This window comes from Nansenia antarctica, assembly GCF_963989245.1.
Source record: "Nansenia antarctica genome assembly, chromosome: 11".
In the NCBI taxonomy this organism is placed as follows: domain Eukaryota; kingdom Metazoa; phylum Chordata; class Actinopteri; order Argentiniformes; family Microstomatidae; genus Nansenia; species Nansenia antarctica.
The window spans coordinates 20071947-20093462 of record NC_137681.1 but is presented as its reverse complement, the minus strand read 5'-3'; the positions used below and the strand labels follow the sequence as shown (position 1 = coordinate 20093462).

The window sequence follows — 21516 nt, the reverse complement described above, 5'->3', positions numbered from 1 at the left end:
AGGCGCGGTGCTCTCAGGCACCCCCCAGGACAAACCGTTACGCCAAATCTGTTATTCCTTCAGCCTTCTTCGGCGTATGGGTAGTTGTTTTCCTCTCCACTCCACCAGGCTCGGGGCCGAGGGGCTACCCTTTTACCACCCCGAGACCTGGTTGAGGGGTTCACCCGGGCTATATTTCTGGACACCCCTCCAGAAGCCACGTCATCGTCTCGTCATCTAATACCGACAGACCAGGCATCCCGTTGGGTGGGTGGTACACCGGGCAATCCAGGATAACATGGTCTGCGGTTTGGTCCTCCGCTTTTTACTTTTTATGCACTTTTATGCTCTTTTTTGCATCCTTGAATCTGTACTTTAAACTTGAACTGTAAACTTATGCACTTTGTATGTATTTCTGAACTGTTCTTAAACTTGAACTGTCCACTTGTGACCCGTGGACTGGATGCTGAGCACCGGTGATGAATGCTTTTGTTGTGTGATCGTGCATTGTTTATTATGGCCATGAACTGTGGAAACTGCATTGCCCTTCGGGGATACATAAAGTATTCTGTATCTGTATCTTTATCTGTAATATAATACAATACAGTATGGTAGTAAATTAGTCCAATGGTATACAAGTAATCCTGTAGTGTGCAGTAGTTATACTACTGTAATATGTACATTTTTGTAGTGTGCGTGAGGTAGGTTAGGGGGTGGCAGTCTTTTGTATTCTTCCAGTGTCTTTCTCTAGGAGCCTGATTGCTTGTGGGAAATAGCTGTTTGTTTCCCCAATGACAATATGGCAATAGCTTGAACAGTTTCTGATTGGGGTGGCTGGGGGTCCCTAATAATCCTGAGGGCCTTTCTAACACACCGGCCCTTGTAGGTGTCGTGAATGGAGGGATGTTCACAGCCACTGATCTTCTCAGCTGTCCGCACTACCCTTTACAGTGCTTTGCGGTTTTGGGCAGTGCAGTTCCCGTACCAGGCCATGATGCCTCCCGTCAGGATGCTCTCGGTTGTGCCTCTGAAGACGGCCCTTAGGATCTTAGACCCTAAGCCGAACTTTTTCAGCCACCTGAGACGGAAGAGGAGTGCTTTTTTCACCACCTGGTTGGTGTGTTCTGAGTGAGTGGCCACGCAGTCGTGTGTGTGCAGGGAGTCGAGGAGGGGGCTTAGTACACAGCCTTGGACGTCCATCCGGCCCGGCTGCCTTGCGGATGTTGATGTGCTTTAAAACCTCACGCACGTCTTCCTCGGCAAAGGTCAGAGCGCTCAGTTCAAAGCGGGCATGGAAGCTGTTCAACTCGTCTGGTAGAGAGTCAGAGTTGATGGTTGTGCAACTGGAGCTCTCTTTGAAGTCGGAGATCGTGTGTAGACCCTTCCATAGACCCTTCCACATGCTGCGTGGGTTATTGTTGCTAACAGCGAGGTGCAGACAGACCTACAGTATATCACAGCCACAGCCACAGCCAAAGGCAAATACAGTCTGTCCTCCAGACACACACACACACACACACACACACACACACACATACACACACGCAACGCCATGTCAACACCATCATGTTTCACCACCATCGGTGACAGCAGTAACAGGTAATGACTGTTTATCAAAACATCCTTCAACAACAGGCTGTCATCACAACACACTAACAACACATGTTCTAACAGTATCTACTACCTCTTACTGTTAATACACACACACACACACACACACACACACACACACAGGTGTTAGGGTGTCAGGGTGTCAGGGGGCAGAGTTTGCAGGGTTGGCAGGGGGCAGTTGGCAGAGGGGCAGGGTAATTATACCAGGGTAATTGTGCTACTGAAGGTGGGGGGCTTTTTAGAGAGGGGGTCGTTTTAGAAAGGGGGTACTTTTAGGGAGGTAGTTTTAGAGGGGGCTGTTTTAGAGAGGGGGTAGTTTTAGTGGAGGGGTAGTTTTAGAGCGGTGGTGGTTTTAGAGGGGGGGTAGTTTTAGAGGGGGGGTAGTTTCAGAGGGGGGCCATAGTTGTTTTTGTAAGCTGGACTGGGATAAGTGCAAGTGTAATTGATCTAGAGATACGTTCTTGACTTGTATTTTGTCTTGTAAGTAGAGCAGTGAGTGTTGGAGGGCAGTTATAGTTTTGGATGTGAAAGAAAGATTTAATGACTAGATTAAGAAGAAGTAAGGGCATTGGAATGCGAAAGTGCAGTGCAGTGTTGAGTCCAAGGGGGAAGTTTGCCATGGATCTTGTAAGCTCTATGATATATTCATGCTATTGGTTCAATGATTTCCTTTGAAGTGAGGGACCAAATTGAGAGACAGTATTGTTGAGAGAATGATTGCATGTAGATATGTGTCTGAGACAATATGGTTGAGATTTGGTCTGATCTTGTTATAATCATACAATTTCAGATTTATCTTCTTCGTTAGATTGTTAATGTGGTTTTAATAAGTCAGATGTGGATCAAGGAGTACTCCAAGTGTCATCGGCGTATAGTAGAAAATTAGAGTATTTGCGCACATTGGAAAGGCCATTGATATACAGAAGAAAGAGTAGGGGACCCAAGTTGCTGCCTTGTGGAACTCCCATATTACAACTTATGGGGGGAGATGTTACATGGCCGATTTTGACCACTTGGGGCCGATAGATATGAGGAGAGCATCGTTACCACAGAGCATTGTTACCACAGAGCATCGTTACCACAGAGCATCGTTACCACAGAGCATCGTTACCACAGAGCATCGTTACCACAGAGCATCGTTACCACAGGGCATCGTTACCACAGAGCATCATTACCACAGAGCATCGTTACCACAGAGCATCGTTACCACAGAGCATCGTTACCACAGAGCATCGTTACCACAGAGCATCGTTACCACAGAGCATCGTTACCACAGAGGAGGAAAGTTCAAATGAGCTGAGTTTGTTCTGCAGAACCTGATGGTTCACTGTATCAAAGGCTTTACAAAATCTCCAGTGATATACAGTCCTTTGTTTAGTGAGATACATATTTGTTCACTAAATAGTAATAACGTGGTTGATCGGTTGGAGAGGAAACCTACTGGAAGTGACTGAAGAGGTTATTGTTTTCAAGATGATTGATTCATTGGGAAATGTTTCCAATAATTTTTATATTACTGGGAGGATGGATATTGGCCTATAGTTTGAAATAAGTTGGCTCCTCAGATTAAAAAATGGGGGTGATTTAAAAGAGGTGATGTAACAGGGGGAGGAGGATCAAAGTTAGACGCTAGTTCATTAACAGACAAAATAATAATTGAGAGCATTTGCAATGTTGTCGGCTTCAGTGATCAGAGTGCCTTGTTGAGAAATCAGTCATGACTTTAAGTGTATGCCATAAAGTTTTAGGTTCAGAAGCAGTTTGAATAATTTGGGTTTGGAAATAAACAGCCTTACTGTTTTGCAGACTTGCATAGCTCAATCTTACATTTGTTTCTGATCTTGATTAAATGTGTTTTGCTGTCCAACGTTTTTGAGGATCTATAGATTTTGTGAGAGTCTTTTGTTTGAGCGGTTGCAACATTTCTGAATTTAACCATGTTCATTTAGTCTGTCGAGGTTGTACCTTGTAGGTAGCTGTATATTTTTGGCGTGTTGATTCCACTTTGTCATAGAACTGAGCCAGGATTTGTTCTTGGTTTTCAAGTGACATTGTGACACCACAACACCCCATCACAGAAATAGTACCATATCCATGGAGATAGCACAGTGTCCACGGAGATAGGGCCATTTCCATGGCGATAGGCCAGGATCCGTCTCTCCACATCTCTGAGACCAGGGGGTTCTCTTCCAGCAGAATCCTAGAACTGCGACGGGGGTCACATGGTCTCTCAGAGTGGCCAGAGCTACCATGACCTCACCATCCAAACCTCCACCCCACCACACCACACCACCCCTCCACATCACACCACCCCTGCCCCACCACACCCCCCTCCACACCACACCACCCCTGCCCCACCACACCCCCCCTCCCCACCACACCACCCCTCCACAACACACCACCCCTCCACAACACACCACCCCTCCACAACACACCACACCACACCCCCTCCACACCACACCACCCCTCCACATCACACCACCCCTCCCCACCACACCACCCCTGCCCCACCACACCCCCCTCCTAACTACACCACACCACACCCCCCTCCACATCACACCACCCCTGCCCCACCACACCACCCCTCCCCACCACACCCCCCCTCCCCACCACACCCCCCTCCACACCACACCACCCCTCCACACCACACCACCCCTCCACACCACACCACCCCTCCACAACACACCACCCCTCCACACCACACCACCCCTCCACAACACACCACCCCTCCACACCACACCACCCCTCCACACCACACCACCCCTCCACACCACATCACACCACCCCTCCACACCACACCACCCCTCCACATCACCCCCCCCTCCACACCACCCCTCCACATCACACCACCCCTCCACATCACCCCCCCCCCTCCACACCACACCACGCCACACCACACCACCCCTCCACACCACCCCTCCACATCACCCCCCCCCTCCACACCACGCCACACCACACCACACCACCCCTCCACATCACCCCCCCCCTCCACACCACACCACTTCTCCCACAACACACCACCATGGTCATAACATCAGCAGTAAACACCACTGGCTCGGACCACTCCTGGTGACCAGGACAGAGAGGCTCGGACCACTCCTGGTGACCAGGACAGAGAGGCTCGGACCACTCCTGGTGACCAGGACAGAGAGGCTCGGACCACTCCTGGTGACCAGGACAGAACTGGCTCGGACCACTCCTGGTGACCAGGACAGAACTGGCTCGGACCACTCCTGGTGACCAGGACAGAACTGGCTCGGACCACTCCTGGTGACCAGGACAGAGAGGCTCGGACCACTCCTGGTGACCAGGACAGAGAGGCTCGGACCACTCCTGGTGACCAGGACAGAGAGGCTCGGACCACTCCTGGTGACCAGGACAGAGAGGCTCGGACCACTCCTGGTGACCAGGACAGAGAGGCTCGGACCACTCCTGGTGACCAGGACAGAGAGGCTCGGACCACTCCTGGTGACCAGGACAGAGAGGCTCGGACCACTCCTGGTGACCAGGACAGAGAGGCTCGGACCACTCCTGGTGACCAGGACAGAGAGGCTCAGACCACTCCTGGTGACCAGGACAGAACTGGATCCGCCTGGTTCTGAGCCAGGGAACTGAGGGTGGCTGAAACTGAAGAGAGATCTCAAGACCTTTTTTAACCTTGTTTGTAGTCTTTTAGTCTTGGATTTCATCCTATTTTGTCTCTATTTTATTTTTAGTCTCTCAGTTTGTTTATTTATCTCATCCCTTGTATCGCATGTTTTAGTTGACCATGCGTTGGTCTCTACAGTTCTATTTTCTGTGAAGCTCATTGTGTCATTGTGTTGCCTCTGTGTATGAAACGTTAAATTAAAACCTGTTTGATTATATTTGATTTGAAGTCCTCAACCTGTGTGACAGAGAAGGTCAGGTTGGAGGAAAGGTTGGACTGGCATTATGTCATGACTACACTCATGTCATCATCTATTAATACACTCTACAGTAAACCAGCCAGGCACTGAAGACACATGCCTTTGATGTGATCAGTATCACCTTTGATGTGATACCGATGGAGGAATCTTGATTGACAGTTCACATTGTTGGTTGTGGAAAAATCTTGATGAATGTTTAAGAGCAATGTCCTACTCTTCCTCCTCAGGTGTCTGAATGTGTACTACTGCAGTACGGACTGTCAGAAGGCAGACTCTCTCTCTCTCTCTCTCTCTCTCTCTCTCTCTCTCTCAGGTGTCTGAATATGTATTACTGCAGTAAGGAGTGTCAGAAGGCAGACTCTCTCTCTCTCTCTCTCCCTCCCTCAGGTGTCTGAATGTGTACTACTGCAGTAAGGAGTGTCAGAAGGCAGACTGGCCGCAGCATAAGAAGACGTGTAAGAAGCTGAGGCTGGTGGCCATTGACAGGCTGGTGGAGTGGCTCATGTTTACAGGTGAGACGTGCAGAAGACCCAGTCTCCTGTCTGGTGCGAGGTATACTGCTGTGTACTACATCTCCCATCATGCTCTGTGGAGTTATCTTGGTAAAGATGTCATCAAGCTGAGGCCACTGTGTCCCAACAACACCCCAGAACCAGAGACATCAAAATGACTTAAAACCATTCTAAACGTCTAGTTTAATCGTTGAAGTAGTGGTTTGTGGGATATCTAGGTTACATATCAGTTAGCTTAGCTCTCCAACATCAAGGACCTGACATTTACAGTATTCCATATTCCGTCCCCCCACAGGTGACCTCCCGTTCCCCACAGAGAAGTGGTCTGTCCCTTCGTCGGAGGTGAAGGGCTGGGAGGACTGGCTGGCCATGCAGGGAGACCTCACCCCCCGCCTGGACGCCGTCTTGGCCTGCCCCAACATGGAGAACCTCTGGAAGAACGCCAGCCGGCCGCGACCGGACACCACTGACCTCCGTGAGTCCATCTGGAGGGTGGAGAGCGAGTTCCTCTCCCGGGTGCTGACGGTTGGCATGGCGATGCGACAGTTCGGCCTGGATCCATACGCCAAGCCCCTGACCCTCCACGTAGCGGGAGCTTCGCTGAGCGAGACCATGGGGGCGCGGGTGACGGACTTTGACGAGCTGAACCACATGTTCCCGGGCCACCAGGGTCTGGAGGTGGTGATGGTGGGTCCAGAGGTGGTGGACGGGCCCATCATGAGGCCTCCTCTTCAGGCCTCTGGACCCAGAGAGAGGGTCTACATCAGCGCATACAAGGGCCTCTACCACCAGTTCTGGGAAGAGGTGGTGGAGAAGGGGGAGGCAGCCAAGCCCGACCTGGTGGTAGGGTTCCACCCAGGTGAGTATTGGACCTGGTCATAGGGTTCCACCCAGGTGAATATCTGAGTGCCCTCCATAAGTATTGGAAAGAGGAAGCATTTGGTCTTCTTTTAGCTCGATGCTCCAACAGTATTTCCAATCAAACAATTTCTATGGGGTCAAAGCAGTGATTCTCACTTTAATTAAATGTTGTTGTTGTTGTTGTTGTTGTTTTTTAAGATTGGGTTCACCATTTAGAAAATATAACATTTTTTTAAAATGTTTTTTTTTTTAGGGCTCCAAAATGATTGGAAAAAGGGTTCATCATATAATGTCCAAATAAAGTACTCATGTTTAGTATTTGGTCAACATTCCTTTGCATGCGATAACTGAGTCTGACCCATTGACCCACCAGACTCTGGGTCTCTTCTCTGGTGATGCCTGGCCTGTATTGCAGCCATCTTCAGGTGGTGTTTGTTGAGTTGTTTTTCGTCTGGTGGGTGGTGACTGTAGTCATTAAGTATTGGGAGGTGTCTTATCTCTGTCACCTTATCTCCCAGAGGGCTAAACGCTCACTTACTGTTAAATGTTTTATCTCCGTCCCATCTGAGTGTGTGTGTGTGTGTGTGTGTGTGTGTGTGTGTGTGTGTGCGCGCGCGCCGTGCGTATGTGTGTGCGCGTGTGTGTGCGTGTGTGTGCGTGTGTGTACAGTATCACAACATTCATTATTCACACACAGATCCTCTCCCTACACGGTGTGTGTTCCCAGGCCAGACAAGGTGGGGTCGGGTAGAAGACAGGGTAGAGGCTAAGTGGGATCCTTGGGACGACCCTACTTCACCCTAACCTCAACTCTAAACCTAACCCTAACCTTGATCCTGACCTTAGTTTAACCGTGGTAAATCCCATCTCTGATGGGGTGACGTTAGTGTCTCTGTGTGCCTGTGCAGGGTTCCATGCCACCCAGGGCCTATCAGAAGGCTGGCTGCCCTCCCTCCTCCTCCTCAGAGACTTCAACATCCCTTCCTTCTTCACCATGTTCAAGTGAGTCACAGCTGGACACCAACATGACTCCTCATAGGGAGTCACAGCTGGACACTAACATGACTCCTCGTAGGGAGTCACAGCTGGACACTAACATGACTCCTTATAGGGAGTCACAGCTGGACACTAACATGACTCCTCATAGGGAGTCACAGCAGGACACTAACATGACTCCTTATAGGGAGTCACAGCTGGACACTAACATGACTCCTCATAGGGAGTCACAGCTGGACACTAACATGACTCCTCATAGGGAGTCACAGCTGGACTCACCTCCATTTCCTCCTTTGGCTTGGTATTGTTTACCTGTACTGTAGGGTTTAGTCCTAAATCTGTCTGTCTGTCTGTCTTTCTGTCTTACTGTCTGCCTGTCTGATCGAGAGTGACATTGTATTACTATTGTTATTATTACAGTCATTACTGCTGCTACCTACACAAATGTCATCAAGCTGAGGCCACGGTGTCCCAACAACACCCCAGAACCAGAGACATCAAAATGACTTACTATTGTTATTATTACAGTCATTACTGCTGCTACCTACACAACACCCTTATGCACTACCACTGTCACAATTGTATTATTACTATATCTTGATTTGTTGATTATCGTTGACTGTTGATCGAGCAGCAAGATTCCAAAGCATTTCACTGTATCAGTTAGGGCTGTATGTGATGCACATGACCAATAACATGTGACTGGGTTTGATTTGATCCAGTGAGACGGAGTGGCAGTACTCTCTGCAGATCCTGTTGGAGTTGGAGGTGGATATGAAGGCCAGTGGACCCAATCCCTTCGCCTCTCTGAAGCCAGAGCAGGTGCAGTCGTGTCCCAACAAGCCCCCTTCCTACTGCAGCTCCCACTACCTGGCCTTCCAGGGCCTGCTGCAGGGAGAGGAGCTGGAGGAACCCACGGAGGACAACTAGAGACAAATTCTACTTTAATTTGATTATTTATTTTTAAAATATATTTTATTTATGCGTTTACGCATTTACAGGGATAGACAAGATACATCACAAAAACAATAAACCCGCCCACCTCCCCCTTCCCTCCACCCCTAAGCAAATTAAACAAGCAAGAGGACAATAACAAAATAAATAAATAAATAAACAAACAATAACAACATAACTGCTCTTTAGATGTAAACAAATAAAAATAAAATCAGCACCATTTTTGGATAGACGCCCGTGATGAGATTCGGGGTAAGTCAAAAGAGAAAAAAGAATACAGTATAAAGGCATTACAAAATTCAGGGCAACTTCGACAAATAAGATATAAATGGTTGCCACATCCTGTCAAAGATTGCAGTGTATCGGATCTTTCCCATATGTAGCAGATTTAATTTGATTATTGATTATTTTATGTCCTTACCATGTGTAGCATGTTATTCTGAACTATGATCTGAGCACATCCACGTACCACTTATAACATATATATACACTGCAAAAAATATATGAAGGAAACACTTAATCATCATAGTTTAACACCAAGTCAATTAAACTTCTGGGATATTCCTCTGTCCGGTTAGGAAACGATTGTTAATCAGTTTCACCTGCTTTGGTGCAAATGAAAGCGGTGGACAGGAGAGGCAACAGCAAGACAACCCCCAAAAAGGAAATGGTTTTACAGGTGGTGGCCACAGACCATTTCTCTCTACTTATCCTTCCTGACTGATTTTTTTATTTTTTTGGCATTTTGCTAGTGCCCTTGTCACTACTGGTAACATGAGGTGCTACCTCCAGCCCATTCAGGTTGCACAGGTAGTCCAGCTCCTCCAGGATGGCACATCCATACGTGCCGTCGCAAGAAGGTTTTCGGCATGAGGGCCCGACGTCCTCTAGTGGGACTTGTGCTCACAGGCCAGCACCGTGCAGCTCAATTGGCATTTGCCAGAGAACACCAGAATTGTCAGGTTCACCATTGGCGCCCCGTTCTCTTCACAGATGAGAGCAGGTTCACACTGAGCACATGTGACAGACGTGAAAGAGTCTGGAGACGCCGTGGTGAACGTTATGCTCCCTGCAACATCATCCAGCATGACCGGTTTGGCGTGTCAGTGATGGTCTGGGGAGGCATATCCTTGAAGTGTTCCCTTAATTTCTTTGAGCAGTGTACATTTATAATATATAACAAGGTGTTACCTATCAAGTGGCATCCTGCTTTTGCATCTGATCATCATATTTGTGATAAGCAGTTTAGCTAGGCTCTGTTTTGTAGGTGGTAATTAGTCAAATAGGGCTTGCAGGCAGGCAGGCAGGCAGGCAGGCAGGCAGGCAGGCAGGCAGGCAGGCAGGCAGGCAGGCAGACAGACAGGCAGGCAGGCAGGCAGGCAGGCAGACAGACAGACAGACAGACAGACAGGCAGGCAGGCAGGCAGGCAGGCAGGCAGGCAGGCAGGCAGGCAGGCAGGCAGGCAGGCAGGCAGGCAGGCAGGCAGGCAGGCAGGCAGGCAGGCAGGCAGGCAGGCAGGCAGGCAGGCCTACATACTGTATATCAGAGGTCGTGCATCGCCATCTAGTGGAAAATACGTATACTTGCAGCACACTTTCTAGGACTGTTCATAAATATCCCTGGAAAGACCCACTTAGACCATGTTTTACATAACTATATATTATATACTATATATTATAGACAAACTATTGTGTTTAGCCTATATGTAATGCAAACACGTTTAGATTAACTGGATTCCCCCCCCAGCTTTCTCAGTCAGCTACCTGTGTATAATGGCATTGACGCTTTCAGGTCCAATATATCTACAGTATCTATAATATAGGCTGCCTTTCGGATATTGTTATTAGATTAAACTGTATAATAAATTACAATAATTATACGTCTGCTGTGACTTGGAGTTTATTATCAACCCCTGTTGCACTGATCTCCCACAACCACCTACACATCGGGAAAGAGCTGGAATCAGTCAGTCCAGAAAGAGGGTGTATACACATATTATGATTATTAATAATAATAATAATAATAATAATAAATAAATAAACGTTAGCTGCTCTAAACGTCGCCCAGCAAGCACCGACGGACCTGGACGAATTCGGACCAGCCCGATAACGGCCAGACCACGTCATATCACAACTAGTTAGTATCTGCCCCCTCCCTCCACTCCCCCCTCCCTAAGGGGAATGCTTTTCTCTCATTTTGCGTGTCTGTCTGTACGCACAGAGCCACACAATAAAACCCGCATCAATTGGAGATCACCTGCTCTTGTCTTCACTGGGAACATAAGCAGTTATGGAACTAAGTATAGGAATTAGAAGGGTAAAAGAGAACTGGTGAAATATGAATAAAACATTAATACAATGTAATTAAAATAATTTAAAAATAATATAATAATACATTATGACATCACAAAAACATGTGGCAGGTCTCTTGAGCTGAGGGGCATGATTTGTCCAAAACAAACCCAACCAATTGTAACTCTGTCAATGACAATACAGTTCAATGTAATCTAATGCTGCTGGGACTATACATGCACTTGAGCACTTTATCTTGCACTTTTTACTTATTGAGCCTGCACTGTTTTATTTATTTATTTATTGAATGTTTTCTGTCTGCCCTAACTAAGCTGTTTGACAACAACATTTCCCCATTGGGGACAATAAAGGTTTTCAATCAATCAATTCAATAATGTAATCTAATCTAAATGAAAGAGCGGATGAATAGATGAGAGAGGAAGTAGGCTACGAAACAATTAAGAGGTTATTCTGTGTGGGTTATACTGAGTGGTTAGTCGAATGTATCGATTGTAAGTCGCTTTGGAATAAGGTGTCTGCTAAATGGCAAACATGTAAATGTAAATGTAATGTAAATGTAAATGTAGTAGACTAGTGTAGAACTGGTAGCAAAGAGAGCGCATTGTTGTGTAATCATTCTCGAAGGCATCATTCTGCAGGCCTCTTGTACTTTTATAGCTGTATATATTGTGTTAAGTAATCAAGTAAAACAATAATTGGAGTATTCCAATAAGTGTCACTAGGTGGAAATAAAGCACCAAGAAACCCGCACAGCGTGTAGGCCTATACGACAGCTGTAGGGAACGCGGAGAAACGAGTTAAATATCCACTACACAAACCTCCAAATCGGAGTTGCAACCACACGGAGTTGTGTGACATGTCTACTGTCACTTTTACCTTCTCGTCAGACGCTAATTTGGACAGTAAATGTATATAAACCGGTAACAATCACACGTGTAGGCCTATCTATGTATAATGTATGTTTGTCGTTCCCACACTTCAAAACCGAAGTCGGAGACGTCATAACACAACTGCGTCTCTTGGACACCTATAATATATGCACTATGCACCTGTGGTCAGGCATACACGCCTACCTGTACAGTCTGGAAGCAGCAGATACTCGAGTTGTCAGACACTTCCAGAAAGAGGCGCACAGGTGGTATGAAGTGGCAGCCCCCCGCATTCCTCCACTGACCCCCCCACCCCCGGACCACGACGACGCGGAGAGTCGCTCCACTGTGACAGAGCTCCGACATGACAGAACCGAAGAGGTAAGCGCTTTATTTATACACCTTTTTATCAAACATAACTTCCGCGGATCTCCTGTTTATTTTCTGAGGTCCATTCCCCCGTTGTCGTGTTTTTATGTGCATACCGGAATGACAAGACTGACTGTCACGGTCCCCAGGGTTTATTGACGTACTATGGGACACGGTACAGATTTAGCGGCCATCAACTTCAAAAGTGAGGAGAGAGAGAGAATGGAACAGGACGATGACGATGAGCCGTGACGTTTTGAAACGCCTCTTAACTCCCTTGGCACAGTTGATTTTTTATTGATCTCTTTATAGTGTAGCTTACTCCGTGACCTCACTGGAATACCTCTCGTATCCTGCCTATAGATATGGTTTTGTAACAAGATCGTTGTCGACCCCCAGAATAGCCTAAACCTTTAGCCTTTTTAACGTACTGTATGTTAGGCCTAATGCATGTTACAATAACATGTGTAAACTTGTATCTACTCCTCTGCCATGCTGTTGAAACCTGCCCCTCCTCTCTCTCCCATACTTGGGACTGCATGACTGCATGTCCAGTCTATTAATAGCCTCGAGTGTTTGGAGCTGACCCCAGGGCAGAGTGGACCACATGTTATATGTATATGAGATATAGAACAATAGCCGGCAATATGAATAGAAATACGTTTCTTTCATTGCTATGTCTATGAATCGACTCCCACCTGTTGAATCTGATCCCTGTACAATCCTTGTGCCTCTCACACTGGTTGTTAGTGCTGATGTCTATCACAAACCACGTGGAGTTGTTGTCATCACTGCTCTAGTCTTATCAATCCAACTGCCCCTCCTCTCACTATCTCTCTTTCTCTTGCTCCCACTCTCCATCGACCCCCCTCCCTCCCTCCCTCTCTCTCTCTCTCTCTCTCTCTCTCTCTCTCTGTCTCTCTCTCTCTCTCTCTGTTCCTCCTCTGCTCTCTCATTCCCTCTCCGCCTTCTCTCTCCTCCCTCCCTCCCTCCCCTTCTCTATCTAGGCCTGCTCCGGGGCCTAAGCCTAAGGTCATGACCTTCACCTCCCAGAAGGAGATGTTTGAGAAGGTGGAGGAGTCGTTCAGGCTGTGTGCCAGCTGTGGGAAGAGGTCTGAGCAGCTTCTTCAGGCCCAGAAACTGAAACGCTGCCTCAGGTGAGTATCTGAGTGGTGCCACCTAGAGGAGAACGATGGAAGTACATGCACGGCAGGGGAGGCTGGCGGAGGTAGATGGGGCTCATTGTAGTGCATGGAATGTTTGATACCATCCCACATTAGGTTCCATGCATTACAATGAGCTCCGTCCTCCGATTTCTACCTCCACCAGCCTCATCTCCTGCTCACCTGTTATTGTTTCTGCAGGATGAAGAATCATATGAAACTGTAAACAATACAAATAAATTAGACTTGACCAGGTTCCAAAATTGTTCCCTGGTTCAAAGTGATGGCACTGACCTCACTCTCTCACACTCTATTTTCAGAAGGCAGACTCTCTCTCTCCCTCCCTCCCTCAGGTGTCTGAATGTGTATTGCTGTAGTAAGGAGTGTCAGAAGGCAGTCTCTCTCTCTCTCTCTGTCTCTCTCTCTCTCTCTCTCTCTCTCTCTCGCTCTCTCTCCCTCAGGTGTCTGAATATGTATTACTGCAGTAAGGAGTGTCAGAAGGCAGACTCTCTCTCTCTCTCCCTCCCTCAGGTGTATGAATGTGTACTACTGCAGTAAGGAGTGTCAGAAGGAAGACTGGCCGCAGCATAAGAAGATGTGTTCTCAGCTGCGTCTGGTGGCCATGGACAGACTGGTGGATTGGTTGGTGTTTAAAGGTGAGAGGGAGACACTGTCCTGCTCAGAGCAGCCGAGACCAGGCTGAAGAAAACACGTTCATCCAATCACAACACAACATTCTATTCAATTCAAAAAACTTGATTCATCCGAACCCGAGGGGCAATTACATTGGGCACATAGGGTTTAACTCACCAACTGACAAATAATTCCGGAACACTCCCCACCTAGAGTGCCAAGTGCCATATGTGGTGTTTACCTAGCAACAACACATCGGTTACAAAATGAAGCATCGTAATTTCTGCATTTCTGGTGAACAAAGTCACCCTCGGCACTCTAGAATGTCGACAGTTTGGGCGACTTTATTCACCCTTGGCACTGAATGAGTTGAAGAAAATAACACCTGGAAAACGAATTGTATTTCTCGTCCTCGCTCATCTCCCCCCTCCCTCAGGTGACCTGCCGTTCCCCACAGGGAAGTGGTCTGTCCCTCCGTCGGAGGTGAAGGGCTGGGAGGACTGGCTGGCCATGCAGGGAGACCTCACCCCCCGCTTGGACGCGGTCTTGGCCTGCCCCAACATGGCAGAGCTGTGGTCCAATGCCGGGCGCCCACGGCCGGAGGACCAGGAGCTCCGTGATTCCCTGTGGAGGGTGACTAGCGAATTCTTCTCCCGGCCCCTGACCATCGGCCTGGGGCTTCGAGTCTTCGGCCTGCTCCCCTACTCCAGACCCCTGACCATCCACCTGGTGGGTGCCGGCGCCAGTGAGACCACAGGGGCGCGGGTGACGGACTTTGACGAGCTGAACCACATGTTCCCGGGCCACATGGGTCTGGAGGTGGTGATGGTGGGTCCAGAGGTGGTGGACGGGCCCATCATGAGGCAACCTCTTCAGGCCTCTGGACCCAGAGAGAGGGTCTACATCAGTGCATACAAAGGCCTCTACCACCAGTTCTGGGAAGACGTGGTGGAGAAGCGGGAGGCAGCCAAGCCCGACCTGGTGGTAGGGTTCCACCCAGGTGAGAGGGTCTGCTCTCTGTCATGGTTAAATGTCCAGGGTTTACATTCTGTACACTGTTGGAAAAACAGAGATTCTAATGAATTCGAATGAAAACAGGTGCTGCCTCGAACCATAAGGGTTACAGACTGTGTTCTGTGCTTGTTGCCTGCCATGAGAACCAACAGCTTAGTTAGCTTAGCGTCAACCGTTCTTGTTTGAGCTAAGCTCTCTCTGATTCCCCCCCTCTCTCTGATGCCCCCCATAGGCTTTGATGCCAGCCAGGGTCTGGACCAGGGTTGGCTCCCCACTCTGCTGCTGCTCAGGGACTATGAGATCCCCTGCCTCTTCACCACCCTAGAGTAAGTGTGTCTGTGTGTCTGTGTGTCTGTGTGTCTGTGTGTGTGTATTCAGGAAGGATTCAGTGTGTAACTGTTACCACCCCTCCCCCCACAGTGCTGCAGAGATGACCTACTCCCTGCAGATCGTGTTGGAGTTGGAGGTGGACCTGAAGGGCAGTGGGCCCAACCCCTTCGCCTCTCTGAAGCCGGAGCAGGTGGAGGAGCGTCCCAACAAGTCGCCGGTGTTCTACAACTCCCACTACTTCTGCTTCCAGGGTCTACTGGAGACGGCCCAGTTTGAGGAAGAACCAGGGGAGGACTGACTGTTACAGGGCAAGAATGGAACATTAAGGCCCTGTTCAGAAACAACCCTAGACACTACCCCCTAGACACTAGACCCTATCCTAGACACTAGACCCTATCCCAGACACTAGACCTTATCCCTTACCACATAGACGATAATACCTACTCCCTACACCCTAGTCCCTACACCCTACATCCCTAGAAGACATTCTCTTCACTGCTGTTTCCTGAGACACAACACATTCAGCCTGGCCTACTCTCTCTGAATGATCATTTGCATCTGCTATCTCATCTCTCTTCCACGGACGGTAGAATACGACTGCCTGTCATACTTTATCTCTCAATTTGAATGTTTTCACACGCAGCCGTTGTCCTTGTCACAGGCAGTAGAGATGACATACAGAGATGGGTATATGACTGTGCACTCGTCTGTTTTTGCAAGCCAAACCTGAGCCAGTCTAGTCTAAACTAAGTGGCAGTTGGTATACACACTCCTGCAGATTCTTCCTCTACAACATCAGTAGGATGCATCCATCCCTCACCAGAGAAGCAACTCTTGGTCCAGTCACTGGTCATCTCCCGCCTTGACTAATGCAACGCACTCCTGGCCGGGCTCCCAGCCTCCGCCATCAGACCTCTGCAGCTCATCCAGAATGCTGCCGCCTGTCTGGTGTTCAACCTCCCCTAATTCTCTCATGTTACCCCCCCCTCCTTCACAGCCTTCACTGGCTCCCAATACCAGCTCGCATCAGATACAAGACCCTAGTGCAGGCGGCAAAAGGGACAGCCCCTGCCTACGTGCAAGCAATGGTCACCCAAACATTTCCCAGCCCGTTCACTCCACTCCTCCACCTCTGCTGGGCGACTGGCCCCACCACCTCTACGCCAATGCAGCAGTTGTGCTGCCCAGTCTCTATACTGGCTCCCAGCTGGTGGAACAAGCTTCCCACGGCTGTCAGAACTGCAGAATCACTCCCCATCTTCCATTGGAGACTGAAGACCCATCTCTTCACTTACTTAGGTAAACACCACATAAAACACTCTGCACTGTGTCTGCACTCTAGGTGGTGAGTGTTCCAGAATCATTTGACAGTTGGAAAGAGTTTTCAAATGAACAGTCTTCTTTGAGTCTAGTCATAACAACCCTGTACTATCATCCCCCTTCAGTAAAGTACCTACCTTTTGAGGTAAATCACAACACATTGTATACAACTTCCCATAATTCCCATAATCAGGCATTATTTTATCTGTACATTGTTTTTATTCCAAACTAACAGAGAGATCATAGATGTGATTATGTGACTAAGAGATGTGTTGTGTAGCTCATGAATGCATTGTATGACAGTCAATCAAATATGCTTTTCCACACAATATTTCTGTTATAGTACTAGTACTGCATGTACATCTGTGAAGGAGTGTCATAGCATTTATGTTTTTAAAAATAAAATATGTCTACTTCTTTCATAGGAGAGAGCAGTTTCCAGATTACTTATAATTATAAGTTTACAGTGAATTTGTCCTATAGACTAATTTCACGAATGAGATTTGACTATTCAGGTAGAAATCATTGTAATGCTCATTGTAATGCATGGAATGGTGTTTGATACCATTCCTTATTCCATTCCATGCATTACTATGAGCCCGTCCTCTGATTGCTACCTCCACTAGCCTCCCGCTGGTTATAGCGTATATCTCTATGACTTGCACCGAGCCATGACTGACAGAATCAGGTCCACGGAATACAGCACGAGGTTGACCACGGACCCCGCCATCACCACGTCAAGGTCGTCACGTGGGTAGTGGATCTTGTAGTGTTTGTAGCCGAACACGGAACACAGGATCACCAGCGACACGTACAGCAACACTGCGACCACGTTAAACGCTGTTTCCATGACTCCCAGGGCGAATGACAGCAGGCTCCGCAGGACCTTCAGGAGGTTGAGCAAGATGATCGCCACGGTGACCAGGAAGCAGCCCGCGTAGACCACAATGCACCACACCATGCCCGGCGGGAGGAAAGACTCCACGCCCAGGAAGTAGTTGGTTGCGCCGGCGAGGGCGATGCAGGCGACCACGGCCTCGCTGAAGCGGAGGACCCCGCCCAGGTGTGACAGGTAACCCCGGGGACACTTAATCTTCGCCATCACCGCGTCGACCAGGAACGCCAACGTGGCGGCCAGCGAGAAGATCACGCACAGGACACTGCTGATGCACGACAGGCAGCTGAAGATCACAGCATAGATCAGCGTGGCGAGGGTCAGCATGAGGGCACAGAGCATGGTCAGTCCGCAGGTGAAGTCGTCCCAGTCGGGCAGCAGGATGGCGATGGCGATCTTCCAGAGGACCTTGTAGTCGATGACGGTGAGGACGATGGGTACGACCAGGCAGAAGAGCCAGACGAACTCACACCAGACGCCATACGGGTTGGACATCTTCCCCTGGAACAGAGGGATGACCAGGGCCAGGCCGCTGAAGACCATCTCCAGCAGCCGCAGGACGCCCTGAAGGGACTTGAATGGGCCGCACATCTCCTCAACTCCACCTCAACACACTCAACCAAACAGCAAGAAGACTATCTAACTTCAAATCCAATAGCTGTAATTCCAAATTTAGGAATACAACCAAATCAACTTCTATTCCAAATTAAGTTTAATTCACTTTATCAAAGTTCTTTTGTTTGTTCTAATTCGCCAGACTCTTGATTGACAAATAATGTCTGTGTGTGCAGTGTTAAGCTGCTGAGTACTGTCTCATACTTGGATGGAGAAGTCTACCTTTATAGTCGTCAGGCCTGGAGAGGGCAGGCCATCAGTCAATGATCAACCTGCTGGTATCATCGCTGCTAGGATAGGTATTCAAATCTAACTGATGGATGACTGTTGTTATACAGCAGGGGGGAGGTGTTATACAGCAGGGGGGAGGTGTTATACAGCAGGGGGGAGATGTTATACAGCAGGGGGGAGGTGAAGGGTTACCATCCTGCCTATGATGTAGTGAAGACACAGACATGAGGGCCGATATAGGAATGCTGTTGCAGCGGTGTGTGTATGTGTGTGTGTGTGTGTGTATATGAGTGAGAGAAACTGCCTTTAATCGTTAACTATTTGTAGTGTTGTTTTTACTGATTGTGCTTTTGTTTTACTATTTATTAGTTTTTACTTATTATTATTTTTAATATCAGCTGATATTCTATATAGATAGATAGATATAATCAATATTATAGTCTATCAGTGGAGGAAGACATCGGAGGATGGGTTTGTTGTAACAGGTTAGGGAATGGTTGAAAGTTTCATCAGTCTATTCCATGCATTACACTGAGCCCATCCTTTGATTTCTATCTCCACCAGCCTCCCCAGGTATCAACAGACTGTATATCTACTGTATAGGGGACTATGCAAATAAAGTAGTGGCCCACCTAGTATTTCAAGTGAAGTGAATATGAATGATGCTGAGAATAAAACATTTACTGTAAACATTTTTTTAAATTAGTTTTATACATCATTCATTTAATTGTTTCACTATCAAAATGTTCCAGATAACAAGCAGGTTTTGGTACATGTATTAAACATACAACAAACTAAGCTATGCAAGCTATGGAATGTACGGTTGTGTGACAGAGAGACTGACAGAGACAGAAACAGAGAGAGAGATGGATGGAGAGAGACGAGAGAGAGAGACTGACAGAGAGAGACTGACAGAGAGAGACTGGCAGAGACAGATGCAGAGACTGACAGAGACAGAAACAGAGAGAGAGACAGACAGAGAGAGAGACAGAGAGAAGTAAATCAGAGCTAGGTGCGTTTGAAGCCAAACATGTCCAGCAGGGTGAAGACCAGGTCTAATGTGAAGAGGATCAGGTTCACGTACGTCATGAAGGCCACCATGAACTGGATGGCCCAGATACAGCTGCCAGGCGGGCAGTCGCTGGGCCGAGGGTTGTACCTGAAGCTGTAGAGGGGCCAAATGACAGCTGCACTAGCGTAGAGGACCACAGAGAGGACCAGGAAGAGGAAGACGAACCGGTCGATATTGAACGGCAGACAGTTCTTGATCTTCTTCAGGATGTTGACGGCGATGATGACGGGGATGATGGGGAACGGGACCACGTAACACACGATGCACCATATCAGCGCCGGCTGCCCGTTGTATCCCGTGAGGGAGATGAAGATCACGCAGGTGACGAAGGCCTCCAGAACTTTCCAGAACCCAGGAAGAGCCGCCAGGTAGCTCCCGGTCTTCCGGTCCAGGAACTTGTCCTTGACCACCTCCACGGCGTAGGCAACGCCGCAGAGGAAGGCGAAGGCGCTGACCACCCAGGAGTAGACGCAGGTCCAGCACAGGTAGAAGTTGGCGTACATGAGGAAGACGGAGCAGGTCATGAGGGCCGAGGACATGGCCATGCCCGTGGTGAAGTCGTCCCAGTCCAGGCAGAGCCTGAGGAGGAGGTGGAGGGCGAACATCTCGATGACGGTGATGATGAGGGTCATGGCGGAGCAGAAGGCCCAGGTGAACATGGCGTAGTTCCAGTAGGTGTGGAGGGTCTCCCCCTGGACCCCAGCCAAGACGAAGGTGAGCAGGCCCACCACGATCTGGGTCACATGGAGGCCCCCCCGGCCTGAGAACAGAGAGGAGGGGGTGAAGACGGCCTGGGAGAGGGTGTCTTTGATTTTATCCATCCTCCACTGTGAGTGTGAGGTGACGTCTTCTCTCTGTCTCTCTCTGTTTCTATCTGTCCACCTGGATGCTGTTCCAGAGGACTGGGCGTAGCCTGCCTACCTCACCTGAGCTGCTGTCTTATCTGGGCCAATGTGCTTTGCATGACTCCTATGAGAAGGTCTGTATCTACACTGAAGTCAACTGTAGCTTAGCTAGTTCAGAGAGGGACGTGTGTTTCAAGTTTCAGACAAATTCTTCACATTTACAAAAAGGAATGTAATGGCGCTTTTCCATTACAGGGCCAAAGCAGGCCAAAGCAAGCCAGCCCGCTTCGGCCTGCTTCTTTTCCCCTTTTCCATTTGTCGTCCCAGGTCGGCTCGGCTCGCTTCTTTAGCTCCACATCGACACCAGGGTCTACATTTTAAGATCCGGATCTTTTTGCCAGGCTGCGTGTGACGTGTGACGCTGCACACCGTTGATTGGTCAATGGAAATCGTCATCACATGTCCATAGATTTCTTCACTAACCGCCATCTTGAAATACCACATTCGCTCTAGGAAAATGTGTGGTATTCTGTAGTAAGAAAGTAGTTAGGAAAGAATGAGACCGGGAGACACGCAGCTGCTGTTCACTTCGCACGTTTATTCAACTCCTCTTCTTAACATCCGTCAGTGCATACATCACTTCCGTCACTGCATACATCACTAGCATACTAGCGCCCACTGGCGGTATAAACAGGACACAACATTTCCCCCTTTCTTAAAGGAATTACAGTACTCAAAGAATGCAATATTCTGTAGACTGGTGTCAGTACAATTGAAATAAAATGAAAACTAAGGAAATGAAAATGAATGAATCAGCAGAATGAATAACAACAAGAAACAGTTTATGACAGTGAAACATGAAATGAACATTCACTTTTGTCATTGCATTGTAGGACCTTTTTGTACTAAGTTAGAACCGTGTTCTATCCTACCCTTTTAGTACGTTCTCTACGGCACAAAGTCTACCAGCCACCTAGGTGGATTTCTGACTCTAAGGTTCCTTCTTGGACCTGGTTCATTAAACAC

At 48.3% G+C, this 21516-nt stretch overlaps 4 protein-coding genes across 4 annotated transcripts in view; 2 read left to right on the top strand and 2 right to left on the bottom strand.

Annotated features, from left to right (window-relative positions):
* LOC308167593 (putative protein MSS51 homolog, mitochondrial) overlaps window positions 1–8797 on the top strand; it is a gene marked incomplete at both ends in the record, with an annotated part of 9554 nt that extends 757 nt beyond the window's left edge. Inside the window, 4 exons of the mRNA XM_080542012.1 lie at window positions 5886–6010; window positions 6306–6869; window positions 7780–7873; window positions 8590–8797. Of these exons, the coding sequence (XP_080398138.1) occupies window positions 5886–6010; window positions 6306–6869; window positions 7780–7873; window positions 8590–8797 (991 nt within the window). The remainder of the gene's footprint in view (window positions 1–5885; window positions 6011–6305; window positions 6870–7779; window positions 7874–8589) is intronic.
* A 4610-nt stretch (window positions 8798–13407) lies between these two features.
* LOC308167594 (putative protein MSS51 homolog, mitochondrial) lies at window positions 13408–15810 on the top strand (the record flags this gene model as incomplete). The annotated part of the gene is made up of 5 exons (XM_080542013.1): window positions 13408–13529; window positions 14067–14191; window positions 14605–15168; window positions 15415–15508; window positions 15603–15810. The coding sequence occupies 5 exons, from the start codon at window positions 13408–13410 to the stop codon at window positions 15808–15810; spliced, it is 1113 nt and encodes a 370-aa protein (XP_080398139.1).
* Window positions 15811–17484: 1674 nt separating this feature from the next.
* LOC308167979 (myeloid-associated differentiation marker-like protein 2) lies at window positions 17485–18318 on the bottom strand (the record flags this gene model as incomplete). The annotated part of the gene is made up of 1 exon (XM_080542459.1): window positions 17485–18318. One exon carries the CDS (start codon window positions 18316–18318, stop codon window positions 17485–17487), a length of 834 nt encoding a protein of 277 aa, XP_080398585.1.
* Window positions 18319–19581: 1263 nt separating this feature from the next.
* Window positions 19582–20466, bottom strand: LOC308167978 (myeloid-associated differentiation marker-like protein 2; the record flags this gene model as incomplete). Its single annotated transcript, XM_080542458.1, has 1 exon — window positions 19582–20466. The coding sequence occupies one exon, from the start codon at window positions 20464–20466 to the stop codon at window positions 19582–19584; it is 885 nt and encodes a 294-aa protein (XP_080398584.1).
* Between the last annotated feature and the right edge of the window lie 1050 nt (window positions 20467–21516).